At 52.6% G+C, this 19,855-nt stretch overlaps 1 protein-coding gene across 2 annotated transcripts in view; it reads left to right on the forward strand.

Moving 5' to 3' along the window:
• LOC142468056 (macrophage-stimulating protein receptor-like) overlaps positions 1-18,398 on the forward strand; it is a 37,075-nt gene extending 18,677 nt beyond the window's left edge. The window contains exons 2-9 of one of the 2 annotated variants that reach the window (XM_075574140.1): positions 2,867-3,793; positions 7,062-7,422; positions 7,847-8,035; positions 11,448-11,570; positions 12,060-12,230; positions 14,742-14,920; positions 15,396-15,534; positions 18,187-18,398. In XM_075574140.1, the coding sequence (XP_075430255.1) occupies positions 2,946-3,793; positions 7,062-7,422; positions 7,847-8,035; positions 11,448-11,570; positions 12,060-12,230; positions 14,742-14,920; positions 15,396-15,534; positions 18,187-18,192 (2,016 nt within the window). In that variant the 5' untranslated portion in view covers positions 2,867-2,945 and the 3' untranslated portion in view covers positions 18,193-18,398. The remainder of the gene's footprint in view (positions 1-2,866; positions 3,794-7,061; positions 7,423-7,846; positions 8,036-11,447; positions 11,571-12,059; positions 12,231-14,741; positions 14,921-15,395; positions 15,535-18,186) is intronic. The other variant, XM_075574141.1, reaches the window with a different exon arrangement.
• The last annotated feature ends 1,457 nt before the right edge of the window (positions 18,399-19,855 follow it).

The raw sequence follows: 19,855 nt of genomic DNA on the forward strand, positions 1-19,855 counted from the left end.
GGCAGTCCCATTCAAACTGAATTGGACTGCCAGGGATCCCTGCTGTGTTAATCCTATGGGTCGTTAGTCAATGCAGAAATGCCTTAAACGTGCCTCAAACTAGCCCAGAACATACCCAGCACATACCCAGAATGTAACCAGGCTAGTTTACGGCAAATGTTAGAATAAACTTTGCCTCTACTGTATATATACTGTATATATAGTTGCATGATGAAGCCACTGTACAAATTCATGGGTGAAGGGTGGGTATCGGGCCAGTGTGGCTTAACCCCTTAATTACCTTTGCGGTTATTATCTGATAAGGTATTTAAGGGGTTAATTGATATCTGAATGTACTTGCAATGTATTGGCTTTGTATTTGCTATGTATTTTGTGGGCAAGACAAAGATGTCGCTGGCGACGGAGACTTCTTATTGATGAGGTCAGTAGTACTTTATTTATTTGAATATGCTAGTTAATGTTTTTAATAATGGGCAATTAATCTATTATCCATATCTGGATAATAGTTATTTTGCACATTATTGTACTGTAGGTGTTGGGGGGGGGGGGTTATGTATTGAATGTATAGGCCAGGTTTATTTTTTTTACATTCAGGGTTTGTTCCGTGGTTCTGCGTGGGACCTCTGGAGACCACCTGTGGGTCTCCTCGGGTATCAGGCTGGTGGTTCCACGGGTGACACATGCGGGGATGAAGCGTTGGCCTCACATCTGTGGGGGCACCGCCGACCCGTAGTCTGCGGGGATGAAGCTGTGTGGTCCCACTTCTGTGGGGGCACCGCCGACCCGTAGTGAGCACTCGTGAGTTCCCCAGACCCCCGTGGGAACCACCCGAGGCCCCACAGACACCTGTGGGTCTGACCCGGGGCTCCCAGACATCCGTAGGCCTACCGTGGGGACCCAATTGCGGCCCACGGTGACCCAAGGAGACCACCTGGGGGCCATGGTGCTGGCGGGACCCACCAGCAGGCCTCCAGAACCTGTTTTAAAAGGGCTGCTGGTACCCTGTAGGTCTGTCAGGTGCCCCGCCAGCCCACCGGGGACTCGCATGGGGCTGCGTTATGAACCCTGTTTGTAAAAGGATAAATCTTGTATTTATGGGGGGGCACAGGGGGTGGGTAATGTATTTAATAAATATAATGATGCTTATTGTGGGGCTGTGTATTGTTTTTATTGTGGGTACTGGGGGTGGGGGGGGGGTTCCGGGGGTTCCCCAACGGTATGTGGGTAGGCCTCCCTTGTGGGTAGTGGGTGAGGGTGGTTAGGCCTGACAGGGTGGGGGGTTAGTGTGGGAGGGTGAGGGTGGGTTAACCCCTTAATGACTGTAGCGGTTAATAACCGCTATGGTGATTGAGGGGTTAGGGGACATTACTTTGGATGTTTTAATTTTTGGTGGGTAGTGGGTAGTGGGTGTGGGTGTGGGTGTGGTTAGGCCTCACGGGGTGGGCCATTGGCAGTGAGGCGCTGCATTATATTTACACGGGATCCCCCTCACCCTCCCCACATTCCACATTTACATACACTGCACTCACAGAAACACAGGCCAGGGAGATTAAACCGACACATTAGGGGGAGGGGGGCTTAAACTTTCCTGCCTTGACTGTAATCTGTGTAACAGACACAATAGGGGGAGGGGGCTTTACATAGATTACAGTCAAGGCAGGGAGGTTTAACAGACACATTAAAAATATGTATTTAATGTATTTATTGTTGTTTATTTATTTTAAATACACAGGGGGTGTAGTGTACTGTACAGTATGTTGTTTATTGCAATGTTTATTGGGGGCAAATGTCCCCAATAAACATGCTATTCTTCCTTAACCCTTCATTGCCTTAGTGGCTATCAGCTATGGTAATGAAGCAGCATTTCTGTATTTTTAATAATATTGTGCAGGAGCAGGGGGTCCCCTGAGTTTTGATTTCTGGCTCAGGGAACCCCCTGCTCACTGTACAATATTATTAAAAATACATTCATGCTGCTTCGTTACCATAGCAGATAGCCGCAAAGGTAAGGAACGATTCTTTATTGATGTGTGTTTTATTCATACTGTAGATATGCAGAGGGTCTCCGGAGCTGAACCGCTGTGGTTTTAGGTCCGGGGACCCCCTGCTCCCCGAGATACAGACCCCATTAGGGGGTGCCGGTATCCCTCTGCTTGGTTTACATGCCGCGGTCACGTGATCGGGACCTTTAAATGCAGAGGGATACCGGCACCTCATAAAGGGGTCTGTATCTCAGGAAGCACAGGGTCCCCGGACCTGAAACCAACGCGGTTCAGCTCCGGAGACCCCCTGCACATCTACACTATGAATAAAAATGTATTTTAAATCATTTTTAATGTGCCGATGTTTGCGCAGAGAGAGCAGCGGATCTCTCTCTGCTGAAAACACATCTCGCCCCCGCCGGCCCATAGTATCATTGATGTGCATATACAGTACTGTATGTGTACAGTATGTTAGGGGTTATAGGGGTTGTTGTTATACAGTATATATACTGTATATATACTGCATTACAATTCATTAATTTATGCCATCTGGCGAACATGCGAAGCATTGCAGCCTATTAAATCCTGAACCATTATCAACTAACACATCAACCGCGCGTCAGCCGGGCATGACCCGTGGCTGGGAACGCAAAAGGAATGCGGCATGCTCCAGGTGAACAGCGTCACATTCCAGGAACAAGCCAGGGACAAACCGGTGATTTGTTAGAATAAAGTCTGCCGCAGCAGTACACAGCCTGGCAACTGTAGTACAGGACCTGTGCAGGTACACTCCTTGCACTGCTAGGACAGGACTGACACAGATACACAGCATGGCACCTCTAGGACAGGACATTCTGCTCCTCATATTCTCCCTCTCTCTCCAGGTCCCATATTATAGACGCCCTCCTTGTGTCACTGTGCCCCGCGCTGGGTTGAAGTCAAAGTGAGCCATTCACCTCCCCCATGATGGGCAGCCTCTCCCCCCTTCTCCTGCCCGTCTCCCTCCTCTTCCTGGGTCACCTGGCATACCCCTGGCAGTGCCCAGACGAGCCACGCGGCTGCTCTCTGGACCCCACTGTCCGGTACGATCTCCCTAACTATGTGGCCCCGGGACCTATTCAGAACCTGATCTCCAAGGATGGGCAGGAGCCCTTGGTCTTTGTGGCCATCACCAACCACCTGCAAGTTCTGCACGGCTCCGACCTGCGAATCCTACAGAGCGTCACCACTGGACCTACCAACAGCTCCCAGTGCTCCCGGTGCTCCCAGTGTAAGATGGGCTTTGCCCGCCCGGACCAGCCCGAGGACACAGAGAGCCGAGTCCTTGTACTGGACCCAGAAGAGCACATATTATACAGCTGCGGCTCCTCTCTCCGCGGACTCTGCTTCCTGCACCAGCTCACGGGCGCCAAGATCGCCGATTCCAAGTGTCTGTTCAACAAGCTGGAGAACTCCCCTCTTCTGTGCCAGGACTGTGTGTCCAGCCCACTGGGGACCCTTCTCACAATGGTGACCAGGGGATGGACGACCTATTTCTACCTGGCCTCGTCGGTGGATTCCCACGTGGCTGGAAGTTACAGTCCGACGTCTGTGTCTGTACGGCAGCTGCTCGCCACTGAGGACGGCTTTGTGGACGGGTTTCACTCGCTGACGGTGCTCCCCCAGTTCAGGGACTCCTACCCCATCCGCTATCTGCACACCTTCCACACTGATTACTTTGTCTACTTCCTGACGGTGCAGCTAAAGGAGCCGGGGGGCACAGCCTATCACAGCAGGGTGGTGCGCCTGAGCACCAAGGAGCAGATGAGGAGGTAAGAGGAGTGGGAGGTATGAGATCCATGGGGATCTGAGCAGAGGTGATCAGCTTGGGTATGCTTACCAATCCTGTGCCCCACTCTCGCTACCCCTTCCTACACTCTCTACCCCCTCCCTCTCTACCTCCCCACTCCCTCTCTCTCTACCTCCCCCACTCCCTCTCTCTCTCTACTCCCCCACTCCCTCTCTCTGCCCCCTAACTCGTTACCCACTCCCTCTTTCTCTACCCCCCCTCTCCCTCTCTGTCTACACCCCCACTCCCTCTCTGTCTACACCCCCACTCATTCTCTGTCTACCCCCCCACTCCCTCACTCATTACCCACTCCCTCTCTCTACGCCCTTCACGCTATCTCTACACCCCCTTCTACTCTCTCTATGCACCCCCCATCTCTCTCTCGCTCTCTCTTCCCCTCACTCTCTCTCTCTATGCCCCCTTGCTCGCTCTCTCTACGCCTCCCCCTCGCGCTCTATCGTACTACGCCCCCCTAGCACTCTCTATCTATATGCCCCCAGTCGTGCTTTCTCTCTCTATGCACCCCCCTCTCTCTCTACACCCCGCCTTCCTCTCTCTCTACGCCCCCTTCACACACTCTCTATGCCCCCCTCGCTCTCTTTACGCCCTCCCCTCGTGCTCTCTATTTACATCCCCTTGCTCTCTCTTTACGCCCCCTTGCTCTCTCTCTTGCTCTACGCCCCCTTTCGAGCTCTCTCTATGCTCTCTCTATGCTCTCTCTATGCTCTCTCTATGCTCTCGCTCTCTCGCTCTCTCGCGCTCTCTTGCGCTCTCTCTCTCTCTCTCTCTCGCGCGCGCTCTCTCTCGCCACTCCCCCTTTTGAGCTCTCTCTCTACGCCACCTATTTGCGCTCTATCTCTATGCCCCCATCCTCTCTCTCTCTGCCTCCCTTGCTCTCTCTCCTCCCTACCCTCGCTCTCTCAGTACGCCCCCCTCACTCTCTCTACGCCCCCCACTTGCTCTCTCTCTTGCTCTACGCCCCCTTTTCAGCTGTCTCTTTATGTCAACCCCTTTGCGCTCTCTCTCAACGCCTTGTGCTCTCTCTCTACGACCCTCGCTCTCTCTCTATGCCCCCTCACGCTCTCTCTATGCCCCCTCACGCTATCTCTCTCTATGCCCCGCCCCCCTCTCGCTCTCTCTCTATGCCCTCCTTCCTCTATTCCCCCCCCTTTCTCTCTATCTATGCCCCCCTACTCTCTCTCTCTGTGCCCCCCCTCACTCTCTCTCTCTCGTTCTGTACACACCACCTTGCTCTCTATCTCTACGCCCTCCCCTCGCTCTCTCTCTATGTCACCCCCATGCGCTCTCTCCCTCTATGCCCCCTCGCTCTCTCTATGCTCCCCCATCATGCTCACCCCCTCTATGCCCCCCTCACTCTCTCAACCCCCCTCACTCTTTCTCTACGCCCCCCATCGCTATCTCTCTATGCCCCTGTTGCTCTCTCCTGCCCCCCCCTCACGTGCTCTCTACGCCCCCTCGCTCTCTATACGCCCCTCGTGCTCTCTCTACACCCCCCTCGTGCTCTCTCTATGCCCCCCTTTCTCTCTCTACACTCCACCTCGCTCCCTCTCTATGCCCCCTCGCCCTCTCTCTCTACGCCCCCCCTTTCTCTCTTTCTTGCTCTATGCCCCCCTTTCGAGCTCTCTCTCTCTTTGCCACCCCCTCACGCTCTCTCTCTATGCCCCCTCGCTCTCTCGATGCCCCCCGTTGTGCTCTCTCTCTATGCCCCTCCTCCTCTCTCTACGCCCCCTCGCTCTCTATGCCTGTCCCTTGCTATCTCTCTACGCCCCTCTCGCTCGCTCTCTCTCTCTCTCTACACCCTCCTTCCTCTCTATCTATGCCCCCCTTCCTCTCTCTCTCTACGCCCCCTCTCACGCTCTCTCTCGTTCTACACCCCCTCACGTTCTCTCTACACCCCCACTTGTTCTCTATACGCCCCCTCGCACTCTCACTATGACCCCCTCGCTCTCTCTATGCCCCCCTTCCTCTCCCTCTATGACCCCTTCCTCTGTGTCTCTACGCCGCTCCTTGCGCTCTCTCTATGCCCCCTCCTCTCTCTACGCCCTCCTCGTGCTCTGTCTCTCTACGCTCTCCTTCCTCTCTGTATGCCCCCCTCCTTTCTCTATACCCCACTCGTGCTCTCTCTATGCCTCCCTCATGATCTCTCTACGCCCCCCTTGCGTTCTCTCTATGCCCCTCTCTCTCTCTACGCCCCGTTGCTCTCTCTATGCGCAACACCTCACACTCTCTATGCCCCCCTCACGCTCTCTCTACGCCCTCCTTCCTCTCTCTATGCCCCCTTCTTATCTGTCTGTGCTCCCCTCACACTCTCTCATTCTCTAAACCCTCCCCTCGCTCTCTCTACACCCCCCCACGCGTTCTCTCTACGCCTTCCCCTCGTGTGCTCTAGGCCCGCCTTCCTCTCTCTCTCTCTCTCTCTCTATGCCCATCCTGGCGCTCTCTATATGCCTCTTTCTCTCTGGGCCCCCCCACTTTTCTCTGTCTACTTCCCCTTCCTCTCACTCTCTCTCGCTCTCTAGGCCCCCCCTTTGCGCTCTCTCCCTCAACACCGCTCCCTTTCGCGCTCTTTCACCACGCCCCCCGTCGTGCTCTCTCTCTCTCTATGACCCCCCTCACGCTCTCTCTCTATTCCCCCTTCCCTCTCTCCCTCTACGCCGCCCCTTTCTCTCTCTTTACGCCCCTCCTCCCGCTCTCTCTATGCCCCTCCTTGCGCTCCCTCTACGCCCCCCCTTCCTCTCTCTCTATGCTATCCTTCCTATTTCTATGCCCCCCCTCCTCTCTCTACAGCCCCCTTTCTCTCTCTCTCTATGCCCCCCCTCGCTTTCTCTCTCTACGCCCCTTTCGGGCACTCTATGCCTTCCACTGCTCTCTATGCCCCCTCGCGCTCTCTATGCCCCCTCGCGCTCTCTATGCCCCCTCGCGCTCTCTATGACCTCTCGCACTCTCTCTATGCCCCCCCTCGCGCTCTCTCTATGCTCCCCTTGTGCTCTCTCTACGCCCCCCCTCTTGCTCTCTCTTTACGCTCCTTCGCTCTCTCTACGCTCTGCCTCACCCTTTCTTTCTACGCCCCCCTCGGTCTCTCTTTCTACGCCCCCCCTCGCTCTCTTTGTATGCCCCCTCGCCCTTTCTACGCCCTCCTTCACTCTCTTTCTACACCCCCCACCTCGCTCTGTTTCTCTATGCCCCCTCCCTCACTCTCTCTACCCCCCCTCTCCTCTCCCTCCTCTCAGTTACCGGGAGCTGGTTCTTGAGTGCCGGTTTGAGCCAAAGCGCCGGCGGCGGAGCGCGGAGCCGCTGACGCGAACGGAGAACTTCAACATCCTGCAGGCAGCGCACGTGGCCCCTGTGGGAGATTCGTTGGCGGGGGAACTGGGATTGAACCCTGCAGACCTTGTGCTGTTTGCAGCCTTTGCGCAGAGCGACCCGCAGAGCATTCGTCCCCGCAGGATGTCAGCGCTCTGCGCCTTCCCGCTCAACCTCATCGACATGTCCATCTACTACGGCATGAAAAAGTGCTGCAGTAACATGGAGTCCGAGCGGCGGCTAAGGGGGCTGCACTACTTCCAGCCTGAGATGTACTGCCCCAATAATGTGAGGGAAGGGGTGGGGGATGCAGGGTATGGAGGACGGGGGGGGTGACGAGGAGGGGGACGCTGTCAGTATATGGATTTCTTGGGTGGGGGGAGGGAACGGTTCAGACCGGTTGCTATTTACTCTTCTATAATAAACTGTCCTGCGTGTCCCTTAAAAGCCCAGATTTACTCCTGATATACAGGGGCCAGGGGCAGGAGGGGGGGGGACCCAGGGCAGGAGGGGGGGACCCCCAGGGCAGGAGGGGGGGGGAGCCAGGGCAGGAGGGGGGGGACCCAGGACAGATGGAGGGGACCCGGGACAGTAGGGGGGGACCTGAGACAGGAGGGGGGGGGCACAGAACAGTGACACGATGAGGTGACCATTTTACTTCTGACCCCTGTCGGTTTGACCTTTAATTTGGTGACCTGATTTCTGACTCCAGGTGACCATGTCGGCCCCTGGACATGACCGCAGCTGTTGGAATGTCCCCACGCTCGTGGACCTGCCCTTGTACCGCATGGATTTATTTAACGGGCGCATGGCCGGGGTGCTCCTCACATCCGTGTACGTCACCTCCCAGGAAGGACTGACCATCGGGCACCTGGGCACGTCTGACGGGAGAGTCCTGCAGGTGAGAGGGAGAGGGACAGTCTGACTGTGCCACACACACCCACATACAGTGGTTTGCAGAAGTATTCGCCCCCGCCCCCCCCCCCAATAATGTCCCATGTTGTTGAATTACAAATAATGTATGCACATTTTGTCAAACAAACTATTTTTATTCTAAGCTACAAAGCTGTATATGTTATATAAGGAGGAGGTTAAATGTCAGCAAAGGAAATGTACAAAAGGAAATGCCCATGTTGCATTAGTATGCAGCCCCTTAAGTCACTACTTGGTAGGAGCCCCTTTTGCAGCAATTACTGCTATGGGTCTTTTTGGATCAGTCTCCATGTAGCTTTGCCCAGTAGGATGGTGACATTTTTGCCAATTTTTGAAAATTGATCCAGATCTGATAAGGATTTGTTTGGGATCGTGGATGGACGGCAATCTTCAAGTCTCGCCATAAATGTTCCATTGGATTGAGGTCAGGATTGTGACTGGGCCACTCAAGAACATTCATTCTCTCCTTGTTCCACCGCTGCAGTGCGGCTTTGGGTCATTGTCCTGCTGAGATATGAATTCCCTCCCAGTGTCAGAGTCTTGGCTGAACTCGAGCAGGTTTTCCTCAGGGGTTCGCCTGGACTTTGCACCACCCATTCTCCCCTTTATCCAGGGCCGGTGCAGGAGTATTCGACCCCCTAGGACAGGGGGACGCAAATTGGGGGCGTGAGATTTTTCTAGGGGGCGCAGCAGTTGCAGAGGCCCCGCACTCTTCCCCACGGCAATGCAGGGACATTGCATGAGGCCTCTGCAACCTCAACTTACAGAGATTCAGACAGCTGTGTTCACGTGTCGCCATGGCAACGCGGCATCAAATGAAACCGTGGGGTCACATAACCCCGCGGCGTCATTTGATGCCAGGAACAGAGGTAAAGGGGGCACGAGTACCAGGGGTGGGGGGGGGGGGGGGTACTGCTGCAAAAGTTTGCACACCCCTACCCTTTAGCACTGCGCCCTCAACCCCTTTTGGATTTTTCTTTAAATGTTACACAGTAGCTTCTCTCTTGCCCCCCTCCTCCTCCTTTCTCACCTTCGTTTCTCACTCCTCCATCCTCCTCTCTCATCCCCCCTCCTCTCTCATCCCCCCTCCTCTCTCATCCCCCCTCCTCTCTCACCCACCCTCCTCCAGCAGGATGGCGGCAGAGAGGGGCGACGGCGGGAGAGGAGGTCGGTGGTAGACAGGCGGTGGTGGGAGAGGAAGAAGGAGCACAGCTGGAGTGGAGCAGGGCGGAAGAGGAGGAGGATGGCTCGGGGGACCTGCACTGTCCCAGCGGCAGACATTAGAAGTCAGTGAAGACTGCTGGGTTGGACATGCTTCTCCCGGCTGTCGTCCTCCTCTGCCCACCCTGCTCTGCTCCCACGGCCCCCGTCTTCCTCTCACGCAATCGCCTGTCTCTACTACCGACCACCTCTGCCGCCACCCTGCTCTGTGCCCAACACCCGTCACTTCCTCCACTCCCACCGCCCAAAATGTGCCGCCCTAGGTGATTGTCTAAGTCGCCTAGTGGTTGCACCGGCCCAGCCTCTCTCCTGACCAGCTTCCCAGTCCCTGCGGAAGAGAAGCGCCCCCATAACATGATGTTACCACCCCCCGTGCTTCACAGTTGGGATCAGGGCCACAGACAGATTTCCCGGGGCCCAGGACTAGAGTTACGTCCAGGGCTCCCTTCCCCCATGTATCGGCGGTATTGCGAGCCCCCCCCCCCATTTCACACCTCACGAGCCCCCTCTATTACCCCCCTTGTTCCCATGTATTTCTCTCCCCTCCGTCTCACTCCCACTTCCCCATTCACCCCCTCACTCTCCCCCCGCCTCACATGTATTTCTCTCCCCTGCGTCTCACTCTTACTTCCTCCTATGCTCACTCCCTCCCTCACCCCTTCTCTCCTCTCACTCGCCCCCCCCGCCTTCTATCAATTACCCCACTCTCACTCAATCCGCCTACAAAATACATATTAATAAGACCCCTGCAGCCCCCCAATACATATTAAGAGATCCCAATACATATTTTTTTTAAATGCTCTCCCCACAATACATATTAAAAGACCCCCACTCCCCCATATATATGTACTGCACCGACACACTTTATTCGAGCAAATACCCAGTATGTACCTGGCAGATACCTGGAATGCGCCGCTCCTCACCTCTGACAAGCCCCGTTGCATTTGCCTTCCCAGCCTGGGTTCATGCCTGGCTGACGGGCGGCTGATTTGTTAAATGATAATGATTAGGATTTAATAGGCTGCAATGCTTCGCGTGTCTACCAGATGGCATAAATTCATGAATTGTAATGCAGTATATATATATATATACTGTGCAGTATTGCAGCCAGCGGGAATAAAATGCTTCAATCCCTGCCTGGAAAATACCTCAATGCACTCGGGCAGAAAACAGTCACAAACCTCAATACACCCGGGTATACCCGAATTCGTGGGACTAGCCGAGCTCGAATAAAGTGTGTCGCCAGTGTATGTAAGACCTTGGGGATTGTCTCAGGTCGGGCCCAGAGACAAGTGCTGCAAGTTGGGCCCGACCTCTGGTCAGGCCCGGCTGCTGGTCACGGCTGGGCCCGGCTCTCCCTCAGCCACCTGCAGGCCTCTCCCTCACTCTGCCCCACGTGCATCAGAGAGGGCCGTCACGTGCCAGCCGTGTAACACAGGGAGGGAGAGGTCTGCAGGCAGCTGAGGGAGAGCCGGGCTCCCCGCAGGCTCCGGGCCTGGGATACCTGTCCTGGTGTCCCCCCCTGTTGGCGGCCCTGGTTGGGATGGTGTTGACTGGGTGATGTGCAGTGTTTTGCTTTTTTGTATTTTCTGACCACAAAACCTTTTCCCACGTGTCTGCAGTATCATCTATATGCTTTTTTTCGCAAACTTAATTGAACTTTTTGGTCTAAATTCCCAGCGTTACGTCTGGCGCGAGCTCAACTGCACATCACCAGTCACCACCATCCCAACTGTGAAGCACAGTGGTTGTAACATCATGTTATGGGGACGCTTCTCTGCAGCAGGGACTGGGAAGCTGGTCAGGATAGAGGGGAGAATGGGTGGTGCAAAGTACAGGCGAATCCCTGAGGAAAACCTGCTTGAGTTCAGCCAAGACTCTGACACTGGGAGGGAATTCATATCTCAGCAGGACAATGGCCCGAAGCACAAAGCCAAAGCCGCACTGCAGCGGTGGAACAAGGAGAGAATGAATGTTCTTGAGTGGCCCAGTCACAGTACTGACCTCAATCCAATGGAACAATTCCACATGGAGTGGAGGAGGGGGAAACTGTGTCACATGTACTTCTGTGTCCGGATCTGCAGCTCTGTCACTATCACAATATGATGTCATAGCTGTGCTCTGTTACAATATGATGTCATAGCTGTGCTCTCTGTCAGGTGGTCCTGCAGCGTAACAGTAACCCTCTCACTGTCTCCAACTTCTCCCTGAGTGACACTCACCCAGTGTCACGCGAGGTCACCCGCATCGGAGACAACCTGCTCTTTGTCACCGGGAATAAGGTGAGCAGGACTTTGGGGGAGACACGGGGGGAAGGTTATCTGATTGGGTGGGACAGAGAGAGGTGCAGTGACAGCACTGTCTGTGTGTGGGGGGGGGGGACAGCACTGTCTGTGTGTGGGGGTGGGGGGGGGGGATCAATACAGGAATAGCAGAGAGATGCAGTGTAAGATGGAGGTGCAGTGACAGCGCTGTGTGTGTGTGGGATCAGTACAGGAATAGCAGAGAGATGCAGTGTAAGATGGAGGTGCAGTGACAGCGCTGTGTGTGTGGGATCAGTACAGGAATAGCACAAAGGGCTGCAGTGTAGGATGTAGGTGCAGTGACATCGCTGTGTGTGTGTGGGATCAGTACAGGAATAGCAGAGAGCTGCAGTGTAGGATGGAGATGCAGTGACAGCGCTGTGTGTGTGTGTGATCAGTACAGGAATAGTAGAGAGCTGCAGGGTAGGATGGAGGTGTCACTGTCTGCATGTCTGGCTCCCCCTGCAGGTGACACAGGTCAGAGTCACAGGCCCCGGGTGTCGTCACCTCCTGACCTGCAGCCACTGTCTGCGCGCACCTCGCTTCATGGGCTGCGGCTGGTGTAAAAATGCCTGCACCCGGCAGGGGGAGTGTCAGGGAGAGTGGAACCAGCAAAGCTGCTCCCCCATCATCACAGAGGTAACCGAGAGAACCGCACACCGCCCCCTTGTGCACTAATTCTGCGCCCCTCCTCGTGCACTAATGCTACACCCCTCCTCTTGCACCACTTCTGCGCCTCCCCTCGTGCACCACTACTACGCCCCCCTTGTGCACTACTGCTACGCCCCCCTCGCGCACTACTACTATGCCCCCCCTCGCGCACTACTACACGCCCCTCGTGCACTACTGCTGCTCCGTCCCCCTCGTGCACCACAGCTTGCCCGACCCCTCGTGCACCACTGCTGCTCATCTTCCCTTGTGCACCACTGCTGTTCCTCCCCCTCATGCAACACTCCTGCACTTCCCCCTTCGTGCACCACTGTTGCTCCCCCTTCGTGCACCACGGTAGCTCCCCCCGTTCGTGCACCTTTGATGCACCACTGCTGCTCCCCCTCGTGCACTACTGCTGCTCCCCCCCTCGTGCACCACTGCTGCTCCCCCCTTCGTGCACCTTTGCTGCCCCCCCTGTGCACCACTGCTGCCTCCCTCGTGCACCTCTGCCACACACTCCTCTTTCCTTTCCTCCTCCCCCATTGTGCACCGATGCCCCCCACATGTGCCATAGGTTAATTGATAAGGGCAAAATATAGTATTGTGCAGGGATAATACACAGAATATTGATAAGGAATAATACACAGACGAGGTATTGATCAGGGATAATACACAGGCAGAATATTGATCAGGCATAATACACTGGTGGGTATTGATCAGGGATAATAAACAGACGGGGGTATCGATCAGGGATAATACACATGCGGGGTATCGATCAGGGATAATACACATGCGGGGTATCGATCAGGGATAACACACATGCGGGGTATCGATCAGGGATAATACACAGGCTAGGTATTGACCAGGGATATTACACATGCGGCGTATCGATCAGGAATAATGCACAGGCGGTGTATTGATCAGGGATAATACACAGGTGGAGTATTGATCAGGGATAATACTGTAACGCTCGTGCTGCCCGCAAACCTGACAGGATCCCGGTACTGAGGTGGGAAGGAGGGATACCAGACTCCCACAGCAGCGGGAGCGAGCCCAGAGTGTGGTATTGAGCGTAGCCGGGACTGGGCTTAAGAGAAGGGTTATTCGGGTACTTGCCGGATCCTGGGTTACCAAAGGTAGCGTAGTAGAGTCCGTAAGCCAATGGTCTGGGAGAGGAGAGAGCCGCGTGGTCAGAGTCCGTTTTCCGAGTCCAGGGAGTATAGAGGTAAGTGTGGTGGAGGGATAGCCAAGGTCGAGATCCAGGGGAGGTATGCAGGCAGTCCGGGTCAAGAACGTGGAGACTGACAAGACAAGAACGAGAACCAAGCACAAGACCTGACAGCACTGAGCTACAAGGGATTATGCTGAGCACAGACTCAGCGTGGGGGCAGGAACTAAATACTAAGCAAGGACCTATGGGGGAGGGGGAGGAGCAGAGGCGCGTCCCCAGCGAGACAGGGATAGGAGCAAGGGAGGAAAGGTCAGGGGCGGGTGCACTGCTCTGGCGCACGGTGCGATGCCCCGTGATAGTCAGGGGCGGGACCACCAGCAGTAGACAGAGCACAAGAGGCGCTGGTCCGCGTGCGCTCTAACGCCGGCGGGCTGGCGCGCCCTGGAGGAACCCGTAAGTCGTGACGGACACAGCCGCGCAAGCAGGAGCCAAACGGGGGAACGAGGCAGCGGTGGCCGCAACCCCAAGGTGAGTAAGGGGGAACACGTTGTGTGGAACGTGTCCCTAGCTGCCTTACAAATACACAGGCGGTGTATTGATCAGGGATAATACGTATTGATCAGGGATAATACACAGGCGGAGTATTGATCAGGGATAATACACAGGCGGAGTATTGATCAGGGATAATACACAGGCGGAGTATTGATCAGGGATAATACACAGGCGGAGTATTGATCAGGGATAATACACAGGCGGAGTATTGATCAGGGATAATACACAGGCGGAGTATTGATCAGGGATAATACACAGGCGGAGTATTGATCAGGGATAATACACAGGTGGAGTATTGATCAGGGATAATGCACAGGCGGAGTATTGATCAGGGATAATGCACAGGCGGTGTATTGATCAGGGATAATGCACAGGCGGAGTATTGATCAGGGATAATGCACAGGCGGAGTATTGATCAGGGATAATACACAGGCGGAGTATTGATCAGGGATAATGCAAAGGCGGAGTATTGATCAGGGATAATACACAGGCGGTGTATTGATCAGGGATAATGCAAAGGCGGAGTATTGATCAGGGATAATACACAGGCGGAGTATTGATCAGGGATAATACACAGGCGGTGTATTGATTAGGGATAATACAAAGGCGGTGAATAGATCAGGGATAATACACAGGTGGTGTATTGATCAGGGATAATACACAGGCGGTGTATTGATCAGGGATAATACAAAGGTGGTGTATTGATCTGAGAAGGATCTGTTACAATATTACTGTCGAATCTGCCCATCCAGCTTCTGATCTCTGTGTCTCCGCAGTTTTACCCCCGCACAGCACCCTTACGTGGCAGCACCAGAGTCATCCTGTGCGGGCGAGACTTCCAGCCCTATCACGAGCACAACGGACCCCCCAACACTTTAGTCACCGCTGACACCCACAGAGTTAGCGTGGGTCCGCGGGCGTGTATTGTAAAACCCGGAAGGAGTAATAGCACCAGGTGAAGATGGAGGTGCAGTGACAGCGCTGTGTGTGTGTGTGGGGGGGGGGGGGGGGGTCAGTACAGGAATAGGAGAGGGGCTGCAGTGCAGGATGGAGGTGCAGTGACAGCACTGTGTGTGTGTGTGATCAGTGTAGGAATAGCAGAGAGGGCTGCAGTGCAGGATGGAGATGTAGTGACAGTGCTGTGTGTGGGGGGGTCAGTACAGGAATAGCAGAGGGGCTGCAGTATAGGATGGAGGTGTAGTGACAGCGCTGTGTGTGGGATCAGTGTAGGAATAGCAGAGAGGGCTGCAGTGCAGGATGGAGATGTAGTGACAGCGCTGTGTGTGGGATCAGTGTAGGAATAGCAGAGAGGGCTGCAGTGTAGGATGGAGGTGCAGTGACAGCGCTGTGTGTGTGTGTGTGTGTGTGTGGGGCGGGGGGGATTTGGGTGGGATACAAATATTAATCTGGATGTAAACCCCTCGCCCCAGGTTGGTTTGCATTCTGCAGAAGGAAGGACCCCCAGACACCGCGTCACCTGCTGACATCGTCCTAACGATCAACGAGAAGTTAACAAGCAACTCTTACTCCATCAGCGGAACAGCATCGGCCAGCGGCTTCACCTTTGTGGTGAGGAGCCACAGAGCGGGGAGCGCAGGGAGTCACAGAGCGGGAAGCGCAGGGAGTCACAGAGCGGGAAGCGCAGGGAGTCACAGAGCGGGGGGAGCGCAGGGAGTCACAGAGCGGGAAGAGCAGGGAGTCACAGAGCGGGAAGAGCAAGGAGTCACAGAGCGGGGGAAGCGCAGGGAGTCACAGAGCGAGGGGAGCGCAGGGAGTCAGAGCGGGGAGCGCAGGGAGTCAGAGGGCGGGGAGCGCAGGGAGTCAGAGGGCGGGGAGTGCAGGGAGTCACAGAGCGGGGAGAGCATGGAGTCACAGAGCGGGGAGAGCATGGAGTCACAGAGCGGGGAGAGCAGGGAGTCACTGAGCACACACACTGTAGTGCACGCACACACACGGCAGTACACACTTGCACACACCGCAGTGCACACCAGCGGCAGTGCGCACACACCCGCGGTAGTGCACACAGGGAGCCAGAGACTAGTGGGTAGAACCACAGCCAGCAATGTAGAAAAAATGAAATATCCATCGCAACTCCAAAATAGAGATGAATTTATTGTAAGCTCACAAAGAATGTTAGATGAAACGCACCTATGCGTTTCGTGTGCAAGCACTTTATCAAGGTGTATAGGGATATACTTATTTCACTGACAGACAATAATATTTAGGATCGTATTGCTGGTCTCACTCTCAAATACACATGAACACACCAACTGATAGTAAAGTACGGTTTATTGGTTACTTATCTTCGGATAAACGCGCCATGGTCTTACTGCAAGCACGATACCGCATGGAGACAGCCAGGGAACCCCCGTTCCTGGTATTTGCATCTCACGCCTGTTCCCGCACGCAAAGCCTTCGAGCTTATCGAGGGTCTGTGTTTCTCTCTCGCCCTGCTCCCAAGACAAAGCTTATAGCTCAGAAAGCAGGGGGGGGCAACACACTCACTACATTTTTATACCTCTTTTAGTAAAGAGTAAAAAATTGAGTAAAAAATATAGAAAGAATATAGCAATATGGAAAAAATTCTATGAACAATTAATGATTATATAGTGACCATATACTAATATGAATAAAGTAAGATGAATGGGCAAGTACATTACCTATAAAAATGCATTGGCTAAACAAATGCATGTAGGCTTGTTGGCATGTCAATCACAAAACATATACATATATATATATCACACAGGTATATTGTAAACCATAAAATAATAATAATAATCATGCCCGAAAGAGTTAATGAACGATCAAAAGCGTTAACGAACTGTCAAAGAAATAAAAAAAATAAGGAATTATATCTCAGAGTTGGTATAACAATATAAAACTCATATATAATGTGAAAAACAGACAGTGAATCCCTGCGCTTCTCCCTTTGGGATAGCAAGAAATGGGGAATAGATATGGTGTAAAAATCTATGTGATAAAGGAGACTTTTGGTTTACATCCTTTGATCAAATAATGCCAAGCCTGCTAACCACATCAAGGTTAGTCTCTATAGCAGGTCCCTACACTAAATACATACTAATGTTGTGTGAAATAAACCCAGAAGGGGTTAATATATCCAAGCATATGCTTATATAACACAGTGCAGTTACAAGATAGTCACATGTCTGCAAGTAAAGTGAATAGTGACATACAGGGACCTTGCTGGGAGATTATATACCTAGAAGAAGGGGGGGCTGGCAGAAGAAGGGGGGCTGGCAGAAGAAGGAGGGGCTGGCAGAAGAAGGGGGGGCTGGCCTCCCACAAGCCGCCCAATAAGCAGTTGCAGGTGATTGGCCAAATATATTAATTACACCCTAATAGTGTTGCCCTCTAGGAGCGTGCGGCTAAGGATTAAAATCGGCCTAACAGAAAATGTAAAACAAATATATAATCGCCACGCTTCTCCGTGTAAGGAGCGCGCAGCTGGCGAAGGGATTGGCCATACAAATGTGAAAAACAAACCGTGAATCCCTGCGCTTCTCCCTCAAAGGATGTAACCAAAAGTCTCCTTTATCATATAGATTTTTACACCATATATATTCCCCATTTAGTGCTATCACAAAGGGAGAAAAAATGCTCCTTGTTGTATTGTATGTCTTTATTTATATAGCGCCATTAATGTACATAGCGCTTCACAGTAGTAATACATGTGGTAATCAAATAATTAACAGATAATATAAATAACAGATCATGGGAATAAGTGCTTTAGACATAAACGTAACATTAAGGAAGAGGAGTCCCTGCCCCGAGGAGCTTACAATCTAATTGGTAGGGAGAACGTACAGAGACAGTAGGAGGGAGTTCTGGTCAGTGTGTCTGCAGGGGGCCAAGCTATATGTATCGTGTGTCCTTACATGGAGAAGCGCGGTGATTATATGTATATATTGTAAATGGCAATGTAGTCGATTATTGAAGTGTTAAAAAAAATATATATAAGTATCACTGATATTCTGCTATATAGGGAATGGGGAAAGAGAGGGGGGGGGAGTGGGGGAGGGGAGGGAAAGGAAGACCTGGTGTAAATAGTGATAACGACCCTACTGAAATGTATGAAAGTTACTTAAAGGAAATGACCCAAGTCCCAATCAATATTTAGCCCAAGTGTTGTTCTGTTTTTTAATGTGAAAATCCGGTAGGTTTCTCGCTGATCTAAGACCTTGGTTCTGTCTCCTCCTCTAGGTATAAAGGGGATATGTCCGATACCCTGAAACATGAAATTATCAATACTTCCCCTCGGGCAGTTTGAAAAATATTTAGGGACAGGCTGACTCTGATCTTTCTTCACGATAAGGCGGAGATGCTCCATGATCCTGATTTTAAGGCATCTCGTGGTCCTGCCCACATATTGTTGCCCACAAGCGCATATTAAAAGATATATAATAAATGATGAATTGCAGTTAATAAACGTGGGGATTTTATGAATTTCTCTGGTTACCGTTGAGCTAAAGGTGGCCATAGATTTCATCCTAACACAGATTTTGCATCTATTACACCGAGGGGTCCCTTTCAGTAAATCACATGTAGTCTCAGCTCCTGACATAAATAGGGTGACCAGATTTTGAAAATGAAAAACCAGGACACATTTTTTTTTTTTTTTTTTTTTACATAACAGTTTATTTATTGTAGTACACTTATACTTTACTACAATTAGTCCTTGTTACATAGGTGCGTGTGCGTGTGCGTGCGTGCGTGCGTGTGTGTGTGTGTGTGTTGACCTCACTAATCGAACAACAAAAAAAAGCCAGATGTGAATGATTCTGAACACATTAGCCAGTGTCAGGACGCCCCCTCTTCACAATTTCAAAAGCAAAAATCCCGCCTGGGATCTTACCTGATCCGCAGTCCCTCAAGGTACTATACTGGAGGGGACGTGTTCCCTACCTATCTTCCAATGTCTCCTGCGTGAAACTTGAGTCAGATCTTTAAGAAAGCAGGGTAGGTTACTTCGGTGTAGGTATACGGCAGTTAAGATAAGACAGAGGGAGAGGGAGAGGGGGAGGGAGACAGAGAGGGGGAGATGGGGAGATGGGGAGGGAGACGGGGAGGGAGACGGGGAGGGAGACGGGGAGGGAGACACACACACACCCACTGACACACACACCCACACTGACACCCACCCACACTGACATATATCCTGACACACACACCCTGACACACACACACCCTGACACACACACACACAGATACACACACACTGTACACACATACACACACTGGTACACACACACACACATACTGGTACACACACAAATACAGATACACACATACACACACACACTGATACACACACATATACACACTGATACACACACTGGTACACACACACACACACACACACTGGTACACACACACTGGTACACACACACTGGGACACACACACACTGGTACACACACACACACACACACTGATACACACACACTGATACACACACACACACACACACACACTGATACACACACTCACTGATACACTCACACACTCTGCTGCACACAGACTGATACACACACACACTGATACACACACACACACACTGATACACACACACTGATACACACACAAACTGATACACACACACACTGATGCACACAGACTGATACACACACACACACACACTGGTACACACACACACACACTGAAACACACACACACTAATGCACACAGACTGAAACACACACACACTGGTACACACACACTGGTACACACACACCCACTGATACGTACACACTGGTACACACACACACAGATACACACACACTGATACACACACACACACACACACACACACACAACACACTGATACACACACACACACACACACTGATACACACACACAGACTGATACACACA

The sequence above is a fragment of the Ascaphus truei genome, chromosome 17, assembly GCF_040206685.1.
Source record: "Ascaphus truei isolate aAscTru1 chromosome 17, aAscTru1.hap1, whole genome shotgun sequence".
NCBI classification, from domain to species: Eukaryota; Metazoa; Chordata; class Amphibia; order Anura; family Ascaphidae; genus Ascaphus; species Ascaphus truei.